Source organism: Ascidiella aspersa, chromosome 3 (genome assembly GCF_963924565.1).
Source record: "Ascidiella aspersa chromosome 3, kaAscAspe10.2, whole genome shotgun sequence".
Classification (NCBI taxonomy): domain Eukaryota; kingdom Metazoa; phylum Chordata; class Ascidiacea; order Phlebobranchia; family Ascidiidae; genus Ascidiella; species Ascidiella aspersa.
In genome coordinates, this window is record NC_139449.1 from 30262765 (window position 1) to 30284262 (window position 21498).

Sequence of the window (21498 nt, forward strand, 5' to 3'; positions counted from 1 at the left end):
AGTGCCAAGATGGCAATTAATACTTCCTCCTAGGACCTAGGTATATTGATTGTCTGATCTATTAGATCACCTATTCTTGATATAACTTTTAGTCTATAATGTCTGTCATCGATGTTCTGTGTGCTGAACTCAACGCACATTGTCGTTTACTAGAAGGGTCCCGAGTTAAATGAAGTCAAATGACGTAGGTAGAGCTCACGATATTTAGGGTGAATCAGCACAGTGAATAGAAATATATATTACGAAAGCTATAGGTATCAGCTTGTAATCCGAAAGCTAGTAAACGCTGCATATTTAAATGTTTATCTTGTTATTTTAGACCAGATTGTGTTACCTATACGACGCGAGCAATAGTTTTTTTTCGTTTTGTACTTTTCTTATTTTTTATACTCGGTGCATTGATAGCAGTCGATACGTATAGTAGTTCTTAAAGTAGGTTTGTGTAGCCGACAAATAAAAGCGTTCTTCGTAGTGTAAAATGCAGATATATATCATGGAAACGCCGTTCGCAATCGCCTGCCAGTGTTCCTAGATGCGTTTCGATGTGTTTTGTGTAACTTCCGCGCGAATTCATATTAGTGAAGATCAGTTGGTTGTACGTATAGTCGTATATGTCACGCATTGGAACGAAAAACCCGCAATCGTTTGACGTTCTTATTAGCAAGATATCAACGCCCGCAAAATGCAACCATTTTTGCTCAAGTTATTTATGTCAGTGGCGATTTTGAAATGTGGTGGACACCGACCCATCACCCTTTTCACTGATGAAAGATGAATTAATAAATAGTCAGTCTTAACGCAGAGATTTAGCCATGGTATTTTGTTTTTCCCAATACCGCTGAAAAGAACTGCGAAATGTTTTGGTGTTATATATAATTCACGGCGCATTTCTTCTTCCATACTTTTTATCCCATATGTGTCGGCGACCTACCGAAAAAGCAGCCATGAGTGACTTGATGCAAATGCTCAGAGCGTTTGCCTAACGTGAATAGCAAAGGAGACAATAGACACATATTGGTTCCTCTAGAATTGTAATGCATCATGGCCGGACTAAGTGTATTCGACGTCAGACGCGGTGCTCTTGTTGCTACTAACGCACATGGAGTTGTTCGAGTTTGTATTGCTGACTCAATTTGTTTCTCAATACAGCTTTAAGCGCTATGCGTGCCTACTGTGTAGTTGTGCAACAATATTATGCAGGAAATCGCTTGGTATTTTGTGACGGGCTGTTTGTTTTGGTCGCACCGGCTTTAGAGTTCTCCCAGCAAGTTGGCTAACGCTATGAAAGCAACGTGAAAGATCACACTGAAGCCGAGTGAATAACACAATTCGTAATTTCTGAAAAATCGTCGAGTTTTTTTTTAATGACAATTGCCTTTTTTGTTTGTTTTAGAAAACGTTTTAGTTATTGTTTATGGTGTACTATTAAATGTAAACCTTCAAAAAGGATTTGATAAATAATTTGTGGGCAACCTCGAAAATGCTAAGGGACTACAGAAGACTGTACTTCAAAAATATTGAAAAAAATATAAAAATTAAAGTAAAAACGATTCACCTCTTCTTGTGAAGAAAAGTGAAATCACTAAAAAAAAACTCCTCTCCTAAAATCTAAACCATCCAACAAAGACTTTCTACTGGCCGTACACACCGCAGCAAAACAGTGATCTGAACTAAAAACTAGCAAAATTAAAGTAAACTTGGCAAACAAGATGATGACAAGCTCCCCGGCGAGGGGCGACCCTACCCTCAGCAACGAGGAGCAGCTTTGGCTGATGCAGCAAGTCAAGTCGAACGCCATGACCATAGACGAGGCTGTGACTTGGACGGAGGTTAGAGAAAACGAGCTGAGGAATGAAGTGGGAGCGAAGGCCAACGGAAAGGTAACGGAGCGAAACTTCCTTTAAATAAGTCATAAGTGTTTCTTAACCTTTTTAGCGCTCGTACCCTTTGAGCTTTCGTGAATTTTTCTCGTACCCCGTGTCTACAATGTTCGACGGAAGTAAATTAAATAGGAATAATAGGAATTAAATAAATACGCAGTGCATTTATAACTTACACGTTGAATGCATCAGTCTTGTAAGTTCAGCAATATTTAAAACAAACAAACAACAAGTCAATTTCCTAATGGCTTTTTAGTTGTTGCTTTTCGTAATTTACGCATCCTTAACAAATATGCCCAAATAGCGCATAATTTCACACTACATGTCGTACCCCCTGCTTTGGTGCTTCGTACCACCAAGGGGTACACCTACCCCCGGTTAAGAACCCCTGCTTTATATTGGCTACCACCCGCATATGCGAGCTTTGGTTTGACCACACTATGAATTATTTTTTTATAATATTATGTCGTGTTTATTAGGGTTATTTGTTTCGATTAAAGAGACTATGTACTACGCAGTTGAAGCTAAACAGTGCGACGGTTTTGTCGCGCATATGTTACTTTTTTACCTTGACTTATAAAACGTTTGTATAAATAATTTTCTGATAAACCAGTCCGTTTATCATAATGGTTAACGGGTTAAGAAACGAAGCCACTCTATAACGTTATACAGTTTTTCGTGTCAATAACACTTTTAATTTCAAGGCAATAGTTTATTTTCAACAGATGATATTTTCCATTGTATAAATAATTTTATGTTGCGTTTCTTCTTCGGGTACCTTATTCTCAAAATTACGATCAGATTACGAAAAAAAGTAAAACAAAACTGGACCAGTCAATAAACGGCATTTCTTGTTTTGAGTGCTTATTCGTTAATTTACATGACAAATTCTACAATGAACTTTATACGGTTGTTTATTTCACCGGGGTTAGGTTTCGTTTAGAGCCGAAATGACGTTGTTCTTGCACGATGCTGATCGATGACGTCGCTTTTGCAAGCGGGCGTTTTGCATTTGCGCGGATGGCAAGATAAACAAATAGCGTCGCGTCCTGTTTTAAATATTCTAATTTACATCCGCGCACGCTTTCGGTTCAAAAAGGTGCAAAACAGCAATTGCTGACTGATTCTGCAACTATAGTGGATTTTTCCTAACATTCACTTGTCTTCCATGCTATTTTGGTTATCTCATTGTTTTAGCGCTTTCTAAAATCAATTAAACAAGTATATGATTTGAGCGACTGGAACTTATCACAGTCGAACTGTAGGAAAACGCAAAGCAAGCTAATTGTTTTCTAAAGCTTAATGCGTTTTTTTTATGTAAATTATACAGAAACCGCAAAAAAGAGCTTTGCACAACTCTTATTACACCTACGTATTTCATTTCGAACTTTGTTTGCTTGTTGCAGGAACGCATCCTAAACAACCAGCACAAAAATCAGTTTCGACCAACCAAAGTCTTGAAGACTCTCCTCAACAAAAAGTCTCCGAGGAAATCAGAAGTAGGTCCATTTATCTTATACCTCTTTCAAAACAATGATGTCTGTTTAGCTTCTAATATAAGACCTTTATCCCGAAACGTTCTTTGGCAAAATAATCAACGACATGTCTACCCATTATAATATTTATTTTGCGTTTTAAAGTTCATGTCCTTTTCCACCTTAAAGAAAATGAAGTTTTTAGTTTAATCTTTATCTTATCTGTACCGAAGCTGCTTTGATATGATCTAATCTGTTTTTTGCATATTAAACGTGTTTTGATAGCCACGTTTCTTTATAAATATTTCCTCCTGTGTAAACAGACAGAGAGGCAACACTCGAAGTCTAACGGCAACGAGGAAGCTCAGGATACATTGTCCTCCATCGCTCAGGATCTAAAGAACAAAAAAATCTACAACTTTTCCATTTACAAATGCGCCAAGACCAAAAGCCCCCAGAAGAGAATTTTGCAGGTATTGTTTAATTGCAAAAAAATATTCGGGCCCGAAATAAATAAGCTATGTGGTGACCAGTAACAAACTTAAGTTATATAATAAAAGTTACGACACTCGAATAGGATAACAGGACAGAATAAAGAAACAAATTATCTGCTACGCTTACTTTGAGTGAACTGACAACGTCCAAAGTTAACCGATTATCCAAATGGCTTTAATTTACTTTGGGTATAGCTTTGGCCTCCTGATATTCGTGATTTAAATAAAAACATACCAGTTTTAGAATATCAAGTACATGACAGGCTTGTAAAATACGTTTAGTGAAATTCCAAATTCTAAAATATAACCGAATTACCGAATGACCCAAATTAAACTTTATGCAATTTTCCCCCGTAATTAAATGTACATTAAAGTAATTGCAAAACTAAACCCTAGCAACTTTTGTGCAATTGAGGGCAGTTTGTCTCAATACCATGCAGGCGGTCGTCTTTCGAACGTTAACATTTTCGTGCCCAAAATACTTTTTTTAACCCAAACATTTTTGCACCTAAAAAGTTTCATAGAAATCTTACGTCTAGGTCGACTTTGACGGAAAGCTCCTTTCTCTCATTCATCGAGGCAACATCACCAAGGCTTACCCGTTCACCTCGTTTGTCAGCGTCGACGGACAGGTAACGTGACACATCGTCCCTCAAATAAATATTTATCTATCCGCTTGTCAGCGTTTCAAAAATACCCGACGTAACTGTGCCGATTTAATGCGTAACTTCCGGCGTATCGTAGTGCTGATTGAGGCTGATGTCCTGTTTTTGTTGCGTTGCAAGTTGCAAATGTAACGGTGTTGGGTTGCTGAGCATATACGTTATTCGATTGGTTTTCGGTTTACACGTGGTAGATAGTGGAATAACGGGTGCTATTCCGCTGAACTGTATTATCACCAGGTACTCGCAATTTAAACATTTTCGCGCTTAAGTTCCCTTTTTTGCTAGGCTTCTTCTATGTAATTTTGTTCTAACTCCTAAAATTCCGTTTTTATTTGTACTCTTTTAATGTAGTAGTTCGTTCCATTTTGTTTAATCAGTGATTTAATGCAAATTGCAGTAATTTGGCATAAATAACAACTTCAAAAAGTAACATCGGAAGCGTAATGTCAACAAATAACCTATACATTAAAAAATCATGCACTTGTTTCACATATTAATACCGTAAAAGCACTAAAATTTCCTTCCTATGTTTTTGCCTGTACTCTCGTTTAAGTATAAGCACCCCCCTAAATCATACCGTAATCAATATTCTATGCTCGGCCTGTCTCACTTTCGCCTTGCCAAATGCATTTGAGAAAGGGAAAGAGTGTGCGTAATATGTTCAGCAGTTATTTGTCAACGACTCCATCGCGACGACAACAATTGTTTGATTGCTTCCGAACGTTTGAAACCTGTCTGGAATTTGTCGACTTGTCCTTGGGGTTACTTTGCAACACAGACAAAAGCATCCATTGCTTAGGGTGCTGGTAGTGGACATTTCGGTCCGGCATAATACATCTATTAACCCTTACAGCAGGGTTTCTCAACCAATGGGTCGCGGCCGAATATGTAGTTTTTCTATAGCAGATTTTCTTAACCCATGAGTCGCGAGCCAAAATGGGTCGCCTTTATTTTAGTTGGGTCGCCTGACTCAGTGGTTGGATTTATTGAGATTAGTTCTGAACAAGACTTTCTTAAAAGTAAATATTATTTAAATTCAAATTTATTAATGCTAAGGGATTACGTTTTGATCGCTTATAAAAAAAGTTAAGTTAAGAAACTTTGATCCAAGGCTTCGCTGTTGTACAGGCTTCGCTGTCATAGACATAACACGCTGGTCGCCACAAAAAGGTTGGAAAGCCTCCCTAGGTTGGCGGGAACGTTGCACTTAACGTTTTTATATATGCAGCCTACGAACAGGTGGCCTTCAATAGGGCGCTCCATAATGGACTTTGCTGAAAGAATTCGTTTATTTTCTCAGTGCTGGTGATTCTAAAACTCTTTCACCTGGCGAACCCATTTTGCTTCCTCGAAATACTGAAAGACCCGTTTCAACTTCCAAACAACAATAATAAAAAACACATTACAATTATTTCTATAACATAAAAACAGTAACCTATATACCAACTGACTATTACTGTAAACAAGCTATAGCAAACGATTTCTTACCATTAAAACACAAAGAGGAATATCTGTCCCAGCATGTATATATTATTATTTGGTGGGTTTAAAATATTGCGCAGACACCTGAAAATTTTCTCACGGTCACCAAGGGTTGGAATTACTGTATCTTTAAAAAAATTAAAAAAAAATTCCACAGGCGTCATCGTTACAAATCTGAGGGTGTTTAAGAGTCTCTACAAGAGAAATACCGATAAATTATCTCTACAAACGACCGAAGACAAGCAAAGCGAACAGAATGTGTGTAAATACCACAAAACCTTTTAAGGTCTAAAACCCACTTCCTAAGAGGTTTTAACTTGTCCGCTTGCAATTTTCAGGAAGGAAAGAAAGTTTTCATCCATTTCGACGACGGACACGAGTTAGAAGTCAACACCGAAAATCTGGTCGACAAAACAAAGGTTATCAATTATTCAGGACCATAGAATGACAATATTGGCTGATGAGCGCCGATCTTGACAAGCCTTAATGTGCTTGTCCGGTATAACAGCGTATGTATTGAAGTTACTATAAAACTGAATATTTGAATTGGAAATGTCGAATAATAACGGATAAGAGCTTATACCTGATGCCGAGTTAGTTCTCGTCCGATACTAGGGTGGTATTGGTTCCAATCCGATGACAACCTAAGTTCCGCATTTCTACCATGTTTTTCGGTTGATAAAATGTTCAACACGTTTTAAATTTATCAAATTCATCAACTTTTCTTGTAAAACTATATAAGTATCAAGCGACCGTGTTTGTTGCCATAATTGTAAGGTATTGGTGTCGGGCATTCTTAGTAAGAATATCAAATGAAACATGCGAGGCATGTCAGCAAGGAGCAAAGCGGACGGTACTGGGACAAAAAGTCGCACACATATTTAGCACCTTTTTTGTGTATAATTTTCCCAAAAAACAACACTACTAATCCTCAAACATCTGCAGACCTTTTTACGTCGCTCTCGTGGTCCATATTGCTTATTAAGCTTGTTCGAGATAGGTTGAAATTTCCCCCTATATATTTCTTACCCCGACGTGACCATAATGCCGTCGACGTCGTTACAGTTTTAGATTCGTTAACTCTGTTTGTATGTGTATGTTCCACCCGGTATACATATATACACTGAAAAAAATCTGTAAACCTATTACGTTTTGTTTGTGCGGAAATCTTGCGTGGTCGCCTCCTACACAAACCGTTCATACTACGTTGACAACCACAACAAAGCAATACGCTGCATAGTGGCAACAAGTGCTGTGTTCATATACAAAACTATTTTTTATAGTAATATTCTCTAGTAAAGACTTACAGAGCACCGGAAGTGCGTTTAAGTTCAAGTGTTAATGTTTGTGCAATTTGTCGCAAAAACTCATTAGGGAGTTGACAAAACATTCCAATCAGTAATAATTACTGAGGAGTATTTCTGAAATTTTACTAGATGCACAATTACTTGGTCTTTGTATTTCAAGCCAACTGTATGGATCATTATTTCTGGCGTTTAATCATTTCCTGCGTTTGTATTCGCAGAAATACTACATAAATGAACCGAAATCCACAAAAAACACAATGAGTATTATCCCGATCAAACATAACGTTAGTGATCACAGTAACGTAAATGTGGGCTAAAAGTTTAAATTGGACTAAATGCGAATACGGGGAACATGTTACATTGAATTTAGTTGTTTAATTCATTTATGTCAGTGTGTAGACGTCAGGGGTAGTCGCGGAACTTAGTTAAACTCGCGTTGCTTTTTGTAAGCAATATATACACGATCCTCTATTACACTTCACAAAGGACCTTTATTAACTTGATTATCGCTAAACGGGAAAAAAAAGTGAGATTCATGAAGTTGTGGTTTGGTTTAACTTTTTAATCAAAATTTAGTGGTGAATAGTATTCGACAACATTTCAACTGTAATTTATCTTCATAAGCGCAACATTGATGTGGGTCGCATCTTGCCTAATAGCCGGTCCACCATCAGCAGTTCCAGAATTAATTACATTTACTTCTAGTTGATCCGACTGCTCAACATCATCTGCGAGCAAAACGACCACGAGGAGCGTGGAGAGCCGTTCGATCCCTGCGAAAAACTTCATCTAAGCTTTCGCGTCATCAAAGAGGGATATCTTGAGAAGAAGGGAGGATACGCAGCACTCAGCTGGACCAAGTAGGTCACCCAAGCTGGTCGCTTTCCCAACGCTCTAAAACGGTTCTTGCCAAGTCAAATTATTATTAACTTTTCTGTCACTTTTACTCAGTGTTGGGTCCAGTATCTTTGCCCAATGTTTGGTGCAATATCTTTGCTCAGTGTTGGGTCCAATATACTCAGTGTTGGGTCCAGTATACTCAGTGTTGGGTCCAGTATACTCAGCGTTGGGTCCAGTATACTCAGTGTTGGGTCCAGTATACTCAGTGTTGGGTCCAGTATACTCAGTGTTGGGTCCAGTATACTCAGTGTTGGGTCGAGTAGGTCTAATATTCAACCATGTATAATAGGAGGTGGAAAACCCTGTTAGTGTGATTTTAAGAGTTGTATACCATGTGAAGTCGAGCCACTGGAAACCAGCGACCAACGAGCAAAACAAACTTAACCGCCTGAAACACTACCGTTATTTTTTTGTCCCACCTTCCAACTGTTCCTGGTTCAACGTTTGAACCGATATTCCACATTTTCTTTAATATCGAACGATTTACTTCCGGCCGTAAATGGTGTTTTCTAGTAAAGCCTATTTGAAAGCACGCACAAAGTTAAAGACCCTTTTAAGGCGAATTTTAGAAACGCCAAATAACTTTAATTACAGTACTATTCGTTGCAGAAAATTAAAAAGAGCTTAGTTGAGAACTATTGTCACGTAGTTTTACTAAGGTCAAAGCGACTATAAAAAGAGTGATTTTTAAGTAAAACAGGGTTGCCACAAAGCAGTGTTGTAATGACTTAAGTCAATGACAAGTCACTGTTTTTTAATGACTTGACTTGACTTAAGTCTTTTGGGCAAAATGACTTGACTTGACTTAAATCTTTTGGGCAAATGACTTGACTTGACTTAAGTCATTTGGACATAAAATAAATTGTTTTTAATAAGGCAATTATTTATAAAATTGCGTTATCTCTAACAATCTTTGCACATAAAACAATTTGCTTGTAATATGTTACTTTTGTGTTATTTTTTTGCTTGAGTTGCTCATACTCGGAAGAGTTTGCCGGTTTACATAATTTAAAGTTTTATTTTTTTGACAAGAGCTGGACTTGAAGTTGACTTGCTCTAACTATGACTTGACTTGGGCAACCGATGACTTGGACTGGGACTTGACTTGTTATTTATTCAAAAAGACTTGACTTGGACTAAAGTTAATTTACGAATGACTTGACTGGGACTTAAGTCATTTCAAAATGACTTGTTTACAACACAGTCACAAAGTCTTTAAATCGTAAATGTCTTATTTATTTGAATTTACTTGCATACTAACTAAGTCTTTGAACTTTTTGTAACTTTTTGTATGTGCAACTTAAGTTAGATATATAAAAAGTCCTATTGTATACCTAAATTTTAAACATTTAAATATTGTTAATTTTAAACATTTAATGATAATTGTGTTGAACATAGCATTTGTACTCTTTCGGATTTTCATGGAAACTATATACCAAGTATGTAAGTCCCATTTCGGCATGAGGATGACAGAAGGATAGCCAATGTCGATTTGCACAAGATCACTTTTATGCCAACTTGCCTTTGATGTCAACTTCTCTTCTACTTCAGACGCCTCATCGTGATCCGGAGCGGGGAGCTTGCCTACTATCGGATCGACGAGGAGGAACAATCAGCTGCTCTCAACATCATCCACCTCTCGCCCGGGAGCATCGCGATCCACGCGGACGACAGCTCTTCCTTCACGGTCGCCACAACCAAGGAGAGCCACAAGTAAGCTCCTCTCTCTTCCTTAGCTTTGTTTGCTGTTCGAAAAGTCTCGATGTTTACGACTTGCTGATTGTGCTGTTTAATGATAAAGGTTTATCTTTGTTTGATAAAACTGAACAAACTTACTTGGTTGTCCAGGGCGGAAATTTGATTGATTGATGAAGAGAGTTGCAGATTAATATCATTTTAGGAAACATTATGCGATTAAATTCGGGATGATTTGTTTTAAATTTCCTTTATAAAATGTTGCTCTGCATTTGTTATGGTTTTTTACGATTTTACTCAAAAAAGTCTCAAACGAAGGTCAAACGAGACACGTTTAAACGAGACACGTAAATGCTCTAGGCCAGGGGTTCTTAAACTTTTTTTACCGCGAACCCCTAACATTTTTTTTGCCTTTGCATGGACCCCGGTAGACAAGAAATGCTCCAAAATGACGTCATAAATTGACGTCACAATACAAATAGATTTCATGACTCTGTTATTTCGGTCCGAAAAATGTGAAAGTTAAATGGAGTCTCTAACTATACATTCAGTGCAAAACCTTTTAATTTTGAATTAAAGTGTTTTCTTTTAAAAATTAATTACTTTAAGTATACACTAGTTCTTTAATTAGGCCTTCATGGACCCCCTAATATCAGTTCACGGACCCCCAAGGGGACCATGGACCCCAGTTTAAGAACCCCTACTCTAGGCAAAGCGCGCCACTAGAAGCAGTGTTTAAATAAAATAAAACACTAAGGTTAACAATTATTATAGTAAGTCAGCTCCAAGGAAAATTCCTGATTTAAAATTAGAACGTTAAACCATTAAAAATGGTGCACTCGTCCGATTTACCTCAAAATCCGAAAGTGCTGGGTGAAGTCAAGTAATTTTACCAAAACGACCTTATAGTCAAGTCAAGTTTTTTAAAAACTGTGACTGTCATTGACTGGTTATTATAAACTGGTTGTATGAATATGCTGTTGCTGCCAGGCAATGTTTCAATTAAACAATTATTCTTCCGGAAAATAAATAGGTGGTCGAAACGTTGCCGGAAGAACAATGGTATAATAGAAACACTGATCAATCACTTACAAAAAATTCAAAATTCAAACCCAGGTTTCGACTTCCCGAGAACGGGCCAAGCCTCGCCTGCTCTCAGGAGAAGATCCGTGATGAGTGGATTGAAGCCCTCCAGAAGGGATGCAGCAGACACAGTCAGCAGGAGTCCTCGTCTTCGTCTTCTTCTGGGGAGGAGGAGGCTTGCTACGAACAAGTTGAAAACTTTAAGAAGGAAACTAAGACGGACAGCTTCGATATCATCTTCCAGGTAGAAATAACGATTGCGCGGTGCTGTTTTTCTTTTTTCATTTACATTTTGTTTCCCAACAACTACCAAATTAAACAGGCGTCATCGTTACTGTATAAATATGAGTATCCTAAATTGGTTAAAAATCTTTAATTAATTACAAAACATTTAATACTGTTTTATAGATGTTAGAAGAAAATGAAAAAATCGGTACTGTATAAACGCAGCGAAATATAACCATTGAGAATAAAAAAATTAAACAGAACCTATACCGAACGTTGTAATTCTTTATTGACATGTCCATATCCATACACGTTCAACAAGTAAAACTACCCGAGTCCGCATGCGCTGTAAAATAATTTAAATTAATATGATCGCCAACTGTAGATTGTAAAGGCGGATTAGCATGTGATGGATAAAAGTTCGGATTTTCAGATTTTGCAAAAGTGTTTTGTATAAGTAAGACGGCACAATTGACATTCAAGGCGACTCACAGGCGGCGGCTATATCTTATTTTATCTTCTAAATAATGAAAACACTACGGGTGTTGGTTTGACCGGCATATATAGAGGCATTGATTTACAATGTGAAACAAAAGAACTGTGCAATCAGTTTTAAACAACAATATTTCCGAAAACATGTATTTTGCTTCGCATTACAGGAAATGGAAAAGCTAAAGAACTCCCTGAACGAAAACAACAACCGCAAGTCGGAAATTAGCGCGGCGATGGACAGGATCCGGATTATGCTGAGCGACATCAGATCGACATCCTCCGAGAAGGAAGAGGACGCGACAACAATTCCGTCGCTTCCCTCCTCTAAATCCAGCTCGGTGAAGAGTAGCGCGGCGGCATCCGTTCGGAGCCAAGAACCACGGGAGGACTCGCCTGTCTATCAGCAGATAAGGCACCGATCGGCCGTGGTTTCTTCCTCGTCGCCGCCTCCCATGGCCTTCCTCAGACAGACCTCAAAGAAAGCGGAACTCTCCGAGCGTGTGAAGTCACTAGAGGAGACCCTGGTCGTCACGGGTGACGAAATCCTGCTCGAAACGAGCGAAGAGCCAGCAAATCAAAAAACGTTAACCGTAGTCGGCAGCGCTTCGCCAGAAAAACATACTGAAACTGATCCGCTCGACTCCGCATCTAGAGAAAGTCCAGAGATGAAAACCCTGCTGGATGACGTATTCACAAGTGATGAGAACCCGTATTCTTTGGCGGGTGACGCTGCCCTAATTGTAAAGACCTCGACACCTTCTCCTCCACCTCCACCAGCGCAACATCCGACAGATTTGCGCCACTCTGGAGCGGCGTCCGTTTCCACGCCTCGCACCTCCAGGGAGTCCGGAGACATCCAAGAGCAAAACTCGAAAAAGCCGCAGACGGCTGACTCGGTGCTGCTAAGCAACGATAAGGGAGCCTCCTCTTTCGCTTATCCTCCTGTACGTCCCGCTCCTCCTGTTCCTGGGATCCCGCCGCCTCCTCCTCCTTTGGGAGCCTTTGTGTCCTCTGTTCCCCCGCCTCCTCCGTTAGGGATGTCAAACGGATTTCCTCCACCGCCTCCGTCGTCGAGTCCCATGTCTCCCGCTTCTTTGGCGGTCGAGACACGAAGAGACAAGATCCCGATGCGGCCGTTTCATTGGCAAACCGTTCCAAAACAAATGGTACCAGTTGCTTTTTTAAACTTTAAAGTCCAGCTTTTTGTTAACTTTAAAGTTTAGCTTTTTTTTTTACTGCCACCTGGGGTACACATCCAGTATCCAGCTAATAGGCAAGCACCGTCATGAACTGAAAACAAAGCTAATATGGATGTTATTCATCCGGTGTTAGTGTTTTTATTTCGAGAATACCTGCAAATTATTTTTTTTTTTGAATAAATCTGTGTGTGAGTGTTAAAAATGAATAAAAAGATTTTGAAAGGTGCAACATAATGTTATCTACTTTTGTATAAACTTTAATATTCCTACTACGTGTGTGAGTGATTGTTCAACAAATCGTCACGAGTGCTTTCGCGGTGCTCGCTAACTTTTCATTTTTACTATTTTCCTCAAAGATAACAAAGAGTATGTGGAAAAACGTGGAAGACCTGAGCGACCAAATCGACAACCAAGAGTTGATTGAAATGTTCCAGACCCTTAACGAGAAGAAGGGAGTTAATTCTGCAACTTCAACGCCACTGAGAGGTACCCAGAAGAAATATGCAGTACTATATTGTTTTGCAAATCGGAATTCTGAAAATATGAAATGGCATAGTTAGTTATAATGGATCAACAAAATAGTTTGAAAGAAGTTCAAATTCCTTGAAAATCAGTTTTATGTTTTATTTTCGTTAAATTACTCGAAATTGTGGTATCTAAGGTTAGTTTTAACAACCCCGTAGATATAAATGCGATGATAAGTTTGACTGAAAACAAATTTGAATAGAAAAGCTCTCAGGAAGATAACGATCATTTACCTTTGTGTATCTCCATACTTCCTCTTTTTAAAGCCGAATATTTCTCCGAAGTTCGCTCAGAAAATAACATCGCGAAAGAGCGTAACATAGTCGCGGTTTCGGCATATTTACATTAGTAAGGCGCTCTAAATCTTTTCAGTGCAAGTTCTACCGGCCGACAGCACCCCCAAGCGGAAGGCGGCTGAGAGTTACTTGGACCACAAGACGGCGCAGAATCTTGGCATATTCATGGCCGGCTTCAAGTTCAGAGGTGAGGAGCTGGTGAAGAAGCTTTCAGCTATCACTGAGGAGGATGGCGGATTCTCAACGGAGCAGATCATTGGACTTCGCAAGTAGGTTCCCTTTCTAAGAACTTGCGTAGAGAATATTCCTGGTATCAGCCACCTCTAACTGATGAATGCTATCTGAACAACAACGACAAATACTTTGTTAATTACATATTTATTTGGTTAAACGACTTGTCCTCCAGTCTAACATATCTTCAATTATGAAAACAATAAACAAATATTAAAATAAAGGAGCAGATCATTGGATTTCGCAAGTTGGTTCCGTGTTTTTTTAAGTCTGTATCTTATTGTCCTAGGTGTGACTCTTTTAGATTAGGCAGGCAGTTATTTTCGGCCTGTCATGTATAAGGTATAGGCCTAAAGTCTTACAAACTCTTATTGAACTATTTTGTAATTTGGTTTGTCCGAGCATTAAAATAAATAACCTGAAATGGGTTTTTCTAATTGTTATTTTTTTAAATTATAGCTTGTAGTCTTTAATAATAATGTAGTTATGTCGGTATGTAAAGTTGGAACATGCTACATGACAAAATTTCGCGCTAGTCTAGAATCCTAGCCTACCACAGTTATGAAATCAACACACAATATATTGAGTTGGGGTGCATGCGAAATAGCGTTCGGGTGTGGTTGGGTCAAGTATTATTATGTTCGTTATTTTATTTAATACTATTGCATAACCCACCTTAACTCAAACGCTAACCCGTACCCTAACGCAAATAATGTTCGTTATGATAGGATTCTAGACCAATTTAGGAAAAAAAACCTTTACAAACTTAAACTTTTTGCTATGCTCGTTTTTTCCAGGTTCTGTCCCGAGCCTGAGCTGAAGGCGATTTACGCCAAACACGAGGGCAGAGAAGAAGAGCTTTCCAAAGTCGACCGCTTCATGGCTGAGGTAAATCAAGTTAGCTTTAAAGATTTCTGATACAATTCGAACACGGTACCTAAAGCCAGTCCTACAATCGGGTTTCGTCATATGCTAGGATTAAAAATTCCATAGACTTCCTGTCTTGGTCAAACTCATTCTTAAGTTCAATTTATTTAAAAGAGAAATATATTTCGCAATAAAATAAGGCAACATGAGTGTCTCAACTCGAATAAATCGATATTTTACCTCAAGTTGCATGAATAAATTAACCTTTAAGATTAAATATCTGCGTTTGATTGCCAATCATAACCTACGTTCCTACATTAATTTGATATCGTAACGGCACCGATATCGGACGAGATAATACCACTTGGCATCGGGTATCGGCAATGATCCGATATTATCGGACATCCTTATTCTGTACGTAACGTTCCCCCTGGAAACATGTTTTTGTCAACTGAAACGACCAAATACAACTCAAAATAAGTAATTAATTTACATGGTTTAATTTTCCATTTATTTTAATTATGTGTTTGATTCGGTCCTTTTGATAAAATAATTAATTAGTTTCAGATCACTTTTTGCTCCGAACATTTCATATTGGAATGAAATTCGAACTATATTTATCGGCTATATACTGCTAGTAAGTGACTACCACCTTTCAAATTTGTAGTGTAGAATTGTTTTTTTTAACTTATGCTTTTTGCGTTAACTTATGCTTTTTGCCCGTTTGACGTCTTGCAGCTTTGCACAATACCAAGGATGGGAACTCGACTCGAAATCCTATCGACTCTTCGCGAACTTCCACAAGAAATCGAAACCCTCCAGCCGGTATGTTGTACATAAACGCGTGTTAATTTTTTTCTAATTGTATATACCTTGTTATTGAAATTCATTTCTTTCCTAACCGAAGTAGTGGTGCACAGGCACTGCCACAAGCAAAATGAAAAATCATTCGATAAAACTGTATGCTTTCTGCGCTTCACAGCGAAAATGTTATTATTGTTCGTTGTTATAACTCTATTACAATACAAAGGCAGTGTTTCTCAACCTTTTTCGCTGCGACCCAAAGACTAAAGCGTACGTAAAACAGGGAAGCTTAGGCGACCCAATTCTTCTCACTGAATTTTTAAGAAGCAAACAAAAACAACAAATTAGCGTTAATCAGTTCGAATTTAATTGATAAGATCCATGTCTGCATATTGCAGAAACCAAAATTTGCGTCGCGGCCCATAGGTTAAAAAACACTGAAATAGAGCATAACTTAATATGACTTTTTAATGAGCACGTTCCTACTATTTACCACACCCGTAGCCAATTCCATTCGAAACTTCATCCGTCAACCAAAACAATCCTTTTTCAGGAGGTCGACGTTGCCTTGAGCGCTTGTCATGAACTGTTGGACAGCAAGTTGTTCGAAACATTGCTGGCATACCTTCTCGCCGTCGCCAATCAGATTAACGCAAGTAACAGCAAGGGAATCACGAAAGGAATACGCCTGTCCAGTTTGCAGAAGGTCAGGCTTATGTTATGAACAAACAATCTGTGCTCTACGATCGCAAAATGATAAAACTTTATTTTTAACAATTTGAATTTTTTTTTTGAAAACCGGATTAATCGTGTTGTTTTACTTTTAAAACTCACAGACATTATTTAAAGTTTATTTCGGTAAAACGTAGTTTAGAGACCGCCCCCAAAGCATTTGTGAACGAGAAAAAGTCCTTTTGTCTATTCGCCAATCAATTGGTTGCAGATTTGTTGCCAAATATTACATTGCTAAGTGTACCACGTACGACCGTACTTTCGATATATTGCATTAAATATTAATTCTATATGTATCGCAGATGTCTGATATATTCGTCAACTGTATGAATCCAAACAGTAATGCCTACTACTGCTCGTCCATTTTTATAACTGTTTAAAATAGCTTGATAATGACTGTCAAAGCTAAAAAGATCGAGTAAATCGACATCATCTCGATAAAGACATTTGATACGCACTTGTATCAACATCAGTTAATGTGCATTTATCGATTTACTCGACCATTTTGGTTTTGGCATTCATTATCATGCTATTTTATACAGTTATTATATTGAATGCAATATATATAACGTATACGCAATACACCTAGCAATATAGTATTACAGATTCGTGCGTAGTAGCCTATACCTTTGTATGAAATAGCATCCTAAAACCTCTTGTATCGAACTTCCTTCTCATAGACTTGCGTGATGCGGACAAACGATCGGAAGCAAACTCTCCTCCAGGTAGTGCTCCGAATCGTGAAGAGAAGCGCTCCTCAGGTCCTCCAGCTGCCTCAGGAGATGTCATCCCTCTCCAAGTCGCAGTCGTGTAAGTCTTATTCAGGAAGCTAGTTTCATTATTGAGTATGGGTTTCTTAACCTTGACATTGTACGTAAAGTTTTATTTTTGTGACGCACAATTAAACCTTTTTACTTATTTTGGCTACTGAGAACAATAAAACAAAACAGGCAAAGTCTAGAAACTATTCCCAAATACGAATCATAATATAATGAATTACGCCATTTTTGATCTTTGTAACATTTGTGATGGGTTCTGCTTTCTTGATCGCTGCTTTTCTGAATACATTTATATTTGGTCATTCGTTGAAAACTTGTAATATTCCATTTAAAAGATTGCTTATGTTTTAATTTGGAGTAATACAACCACTGTTTTTGCTCAGATTCGACCAAGGGATTACAAGCCGAAATCGACAGTAAGTGACCTGTTTAGCTGTGATTAAAATATAACAAGTTAGCATCATTGCTAAAATATTTTGTCTATTTGCCAGTAATGCGAAAAAGCGTGATAAAAGTGCGCAAGAGCTGTGATGTACTAAGGCGAAAGAAGAATCACCCCACAAAGGAAGACATCGCCTTCTGCAGCGAAGCTGAGGTAATTTGACCAATTTCCACGTTTTTCATAAGTTTAAATTAAACCAACGAGCTATTATTAATCTTATATAACTCACATATAACTTAATATCGAAGGACCATTGGTAAACACTTGTTTGTTTAATATGTAGAAATTGCTCTTCGGGTGTAAAATAAGCATATTAGTATATAACCCTGATAAGGTCAGCTGGTATCTTCTGCCGAAACGTCGGTTTATACTTCGTTACACCAGAAGAGCGATTTCTATCTATTGATATGTTGCCTGGTGGAGCTAACTCTATTCTTGTTTATTTGATAAAAAATAGGACTTTCTCGTCCAGTAATCGTTTGATACCAACCTAAAATAGTGTTTAATTGAAAACAACAAATAGCTAAATCACCTACTAAATACGCAAGTTGTTCTTCCATCATCGCCAAAAAAGTGTTTGGCCTTTAAAAAGCCTTTCGGATACACTTCATAGGGTGCGCCGTTGTGTGAATTATATAACCTTCTGCTATAGGCTTACAATGTAAACGTCTGGATATAGAAGGCAAAGGGGTTGATTAATCTCGGCATTCAATTTACGGGACCAAACACAAACAACTTAAAGGGCGGTCGCACCGAAGGTAGAACACTATATATTAAAAAGTGCAATCAACCGAGAACACGCCAAAATTGGAAGAAAAGGGAATTAACCTCAAGCATTAACTATCTTCTGCACGTCACTGCGTCTTCAGCATTGAATGGTTGAAGTAAAATGCGACTGTTAACGTGAGACCGCTTTCAAACCGTTAAACGCCTTTCGACTGCTTTTAAGATCGCTCTGGCCACGATGGAATCCAGCATCAACCAGCTGAGCGAGCGTTGCATGGAAATCAAACGCACCGCCGGCAAGGTGATGATCAAGTTCGGTGAATCCCCGGACAGCGACTCGCAGGAGTTTTTTGGTCACGTGCGGGAATTCCTGGACAACTTCAAGAAGAGCTTGCCCCCGCCCTAGATTGTCGAAACGTTTGAGCTGATGTTTATATTGTATAGCGGAGGGTTTCCCAAACTTTTTTGGACCACGGACCACTATTTGTGAATCTGTTTTTTCGCGGACCACAATACAATTAAAGTTAAGTTACTGAACTTAACAACTAATTCAATGGCAGTATAATTACACAATTAAATTATCCTATAAGTGCATTTCGTTTCTCTTCTCTGTCTCGCAACAAACTTTTTTACTCACTAATCTTCGCGCAACAAGTAAGATTTACGAAACTGGATAGCAAAAGCTTTCGAAATCATTAAGTTGTGATTAACTGCGGCAATCATTGAAAGGGTGCGTACAGTACAACGTATATGTATGACATTTTAATTTCTTGTATTATCGCCACAGAACACCTGTGCAGTCGCGGAGGTCTGTGGGCCACTGTTTGGGAAACCCCGGTATAGCCTATACCAGTGGTTCTCAACCTTTTTTCTTTCGTGGCCCAATCATTTTTTATTAAAGAACAAACTATAAAAAGGTTTAGAACAAAAAATAGCGGAGCATATATCAAAACAGATTATTGTTTATTCAACCGTGCATTTTAGTGAGGTACTTGCTTCTGAACAATAAATTTACGTTTCATTTACATTCCAAACCATTATTCCTGTAAAATTAGGTATAGTGACACAAATGAAACTAATTTTTTTCAATAAATCTAGCTTTTTAAAATTTTTCTGTGGCCCATCTAAAAGGCTTCCATGGCCAACCGGTGAGTCATGGCCCACTGGTTGAGAACCGCTGGCCTATACGAGAGCCACCAAAACGCTTGTAAAAACTGTATAAGGAAAGTCGGATACCTGACATTTTATTCTGATACTAATACCCGATATTAAAAAAAAAGTATTGTGGTTCGGTCGTTGTTAAATGACGTCATCATTATACTCGACCAGCAATATAGATGAAATTTAAATATTCTCATGTATTTTTTTCAGGTTATTGGCCCAAATTTTATTCAGCGTTAAACGGTTTATAGTTACCTCCAATTGTTAACTTTCTGTTTTTTAACAAATTCACCTTACGAAGTACAAATCATTGCGTTAGACGCTAGACAGCAAATTATGACTGAAATTCTTTAATCACTGTAGTATCAGACAACTGAAGATACTACCACTTGAAATCGGCTATCAAATCCGATTTGATTTTATCGGACATCCCTGTTCAGCCAACGGCTTACGCGTTAGTTTGCCACATTGCAATGCTCTCAACGTCACAAAACCAAATTCAATTAATTTTATTTGAATTTATTTTAATACTCTATACTTAAAATTAACTCCCAATTTGTTAGTTAACTTTTAGAATGTCGGATCGCACATCTGAGTAGCACTTCTAAATTGTTGATGTTGGTTGTTCTGCTTGTGGTGTTTCAGCTTATTGTGTCGTTCGCTTATTTGTGTCGTATTTTTGTACAGTTAGTGCTATTGTGCTTCGTCATTGCGCTCGTTTTTTGTTTGTTTAAATATGTTAATGAGAAAACACCTCTGTTCCGCCATTTTAGGACACAGGGAGTACGAAGCCAAACAAGCAATTCACGTGGTTAATTCACAATATAGTAAGGCACAAAACATTGAGTTCTTCAATAAATCTTTAAGTAAAACTTTTCCTTATGTAACGTTTTAGTGCGGTCTTTCTGCCTCCAGTTATGTGTATTTCATTTGTTTTGAATATATTTTTTTTGCAATACGATTATATCGTACTAGTGCTCCATCAATCTATCTGGTCATCTTCAATACATAATTTATTTATTGTTTATGCTTTATTTTCCTTATGTAAAATACTCTAAAGCTGTTTTTCTTCATTTTACATTTGTGTCTTCAATTTTTTTGATTTATTTTATTGATGTTGTTTTATATTGTGCTAAGTGTTTACACTTTACAACGATATGTAGAAGCTGTTTATTTACTAGGCAAATAACAGCTTTGTCGCATGGTGTCGCTACCGTGAAGAAACTTCACTACGCTTCTTGCTCGCTAAATTGTCGACATTCCAATACACTTTTTCGTTTTTTCAAACGTGATTTACTCGGTACAGGTAAATCGACAAAGTCGGCAGTGGGGGCTGGAAGACTTGCTTAAAGCGGGTGTCACCAAAGTTTCCATATAGAGGACCGGATAACTATGAATTCTATTAAACGCGGGCCGGATAACTGTAAGAATAAAGATTGCGGGTAGATTATTAAATCAAGTGTTAAACTTTATTGACTTAAATATTATTAAACGAGGAAAACCTAAAATAATAGGCCTATTTAGCGAAAATCATTGGACACTGTAAAAATTGTTAATTAGTTTTACCAAAAGTTTGCTTAATATTTGCATAGTCAAACAATTTCATCAATAAACTATTATTATTAGCGTGTTTAGAAAATAATCTTGATACTTTTCTAAAACCTGCATCAAAGACCAAAGCGAAACGATGCTTATTAATTGTCGAAAATTTGTTTCGATGGAAAAGGAAAATACCTAATTGTGCGTATCATGACTTACCTTATATGGAGAAAATTTCGTCGTAATTATTTGCAAATAGGGATTGTGTCGCAATATTAAAATATCCGATGCGTTAACAACTATGATTCAACTTTTTAATCAGACAACATGTTTATGCAAAAGCAGTTCAAGCTACGACAGGCTGTTCTTGCTAAACGATTGAAACCAAACCTCAGACAACTATGACGTAATGGCTATAAAGCAATTTAAAAAAGTTATAAAACATCCTAGAGTACGCCGTGGAAAATTAAATAATTATCTATTGCTTTTTAATACAATG

At 37.8% G+C, this 21498-nt stretch overlaps 1 protein-coding gene across 1 annotated transcript; it reads left to right on the top strand.

Moving 5' to 3' along the window:
* The first annotated feature begins 1406 nt into the window (after window positions 1-1406).
* LOC146161521 (uncharacterized) lies at window positions 1407-20696 on the top strand. Its single transcript, XM_083384115.1, has 18 exons — window positions 1407-1880; window positions 3287-3379; window positions 3679-3828; window positions 4389-4481; window positions 6335-6415; window positions 8009-8163; window positions 9755-9916; window positions 11015-11225; window positions 11866-12864; window positions 13254-13383; window positions 13795-13987; window positions 14747-14837; window positions 15555-15641; window positions 16174-16326; window positions 17033-17162; window positions 17515-17547; window positions 17623-17726; window positions 18523-20696. The coding sequence occupies exons 1-18, from the start codon at window positions 1710-1712 to the stop codon at window positions 18703-18705; spliced, it is 3219 nt and encodes a 1072-aa protein (XP_083240241.1). The 5' UTR covers window positions 1407-1709; the 3' UTR covers window positions 18706-20696.
* The last annotated feature ends 802 nt before the right edge of the window (window positions 20697-21498 follow it).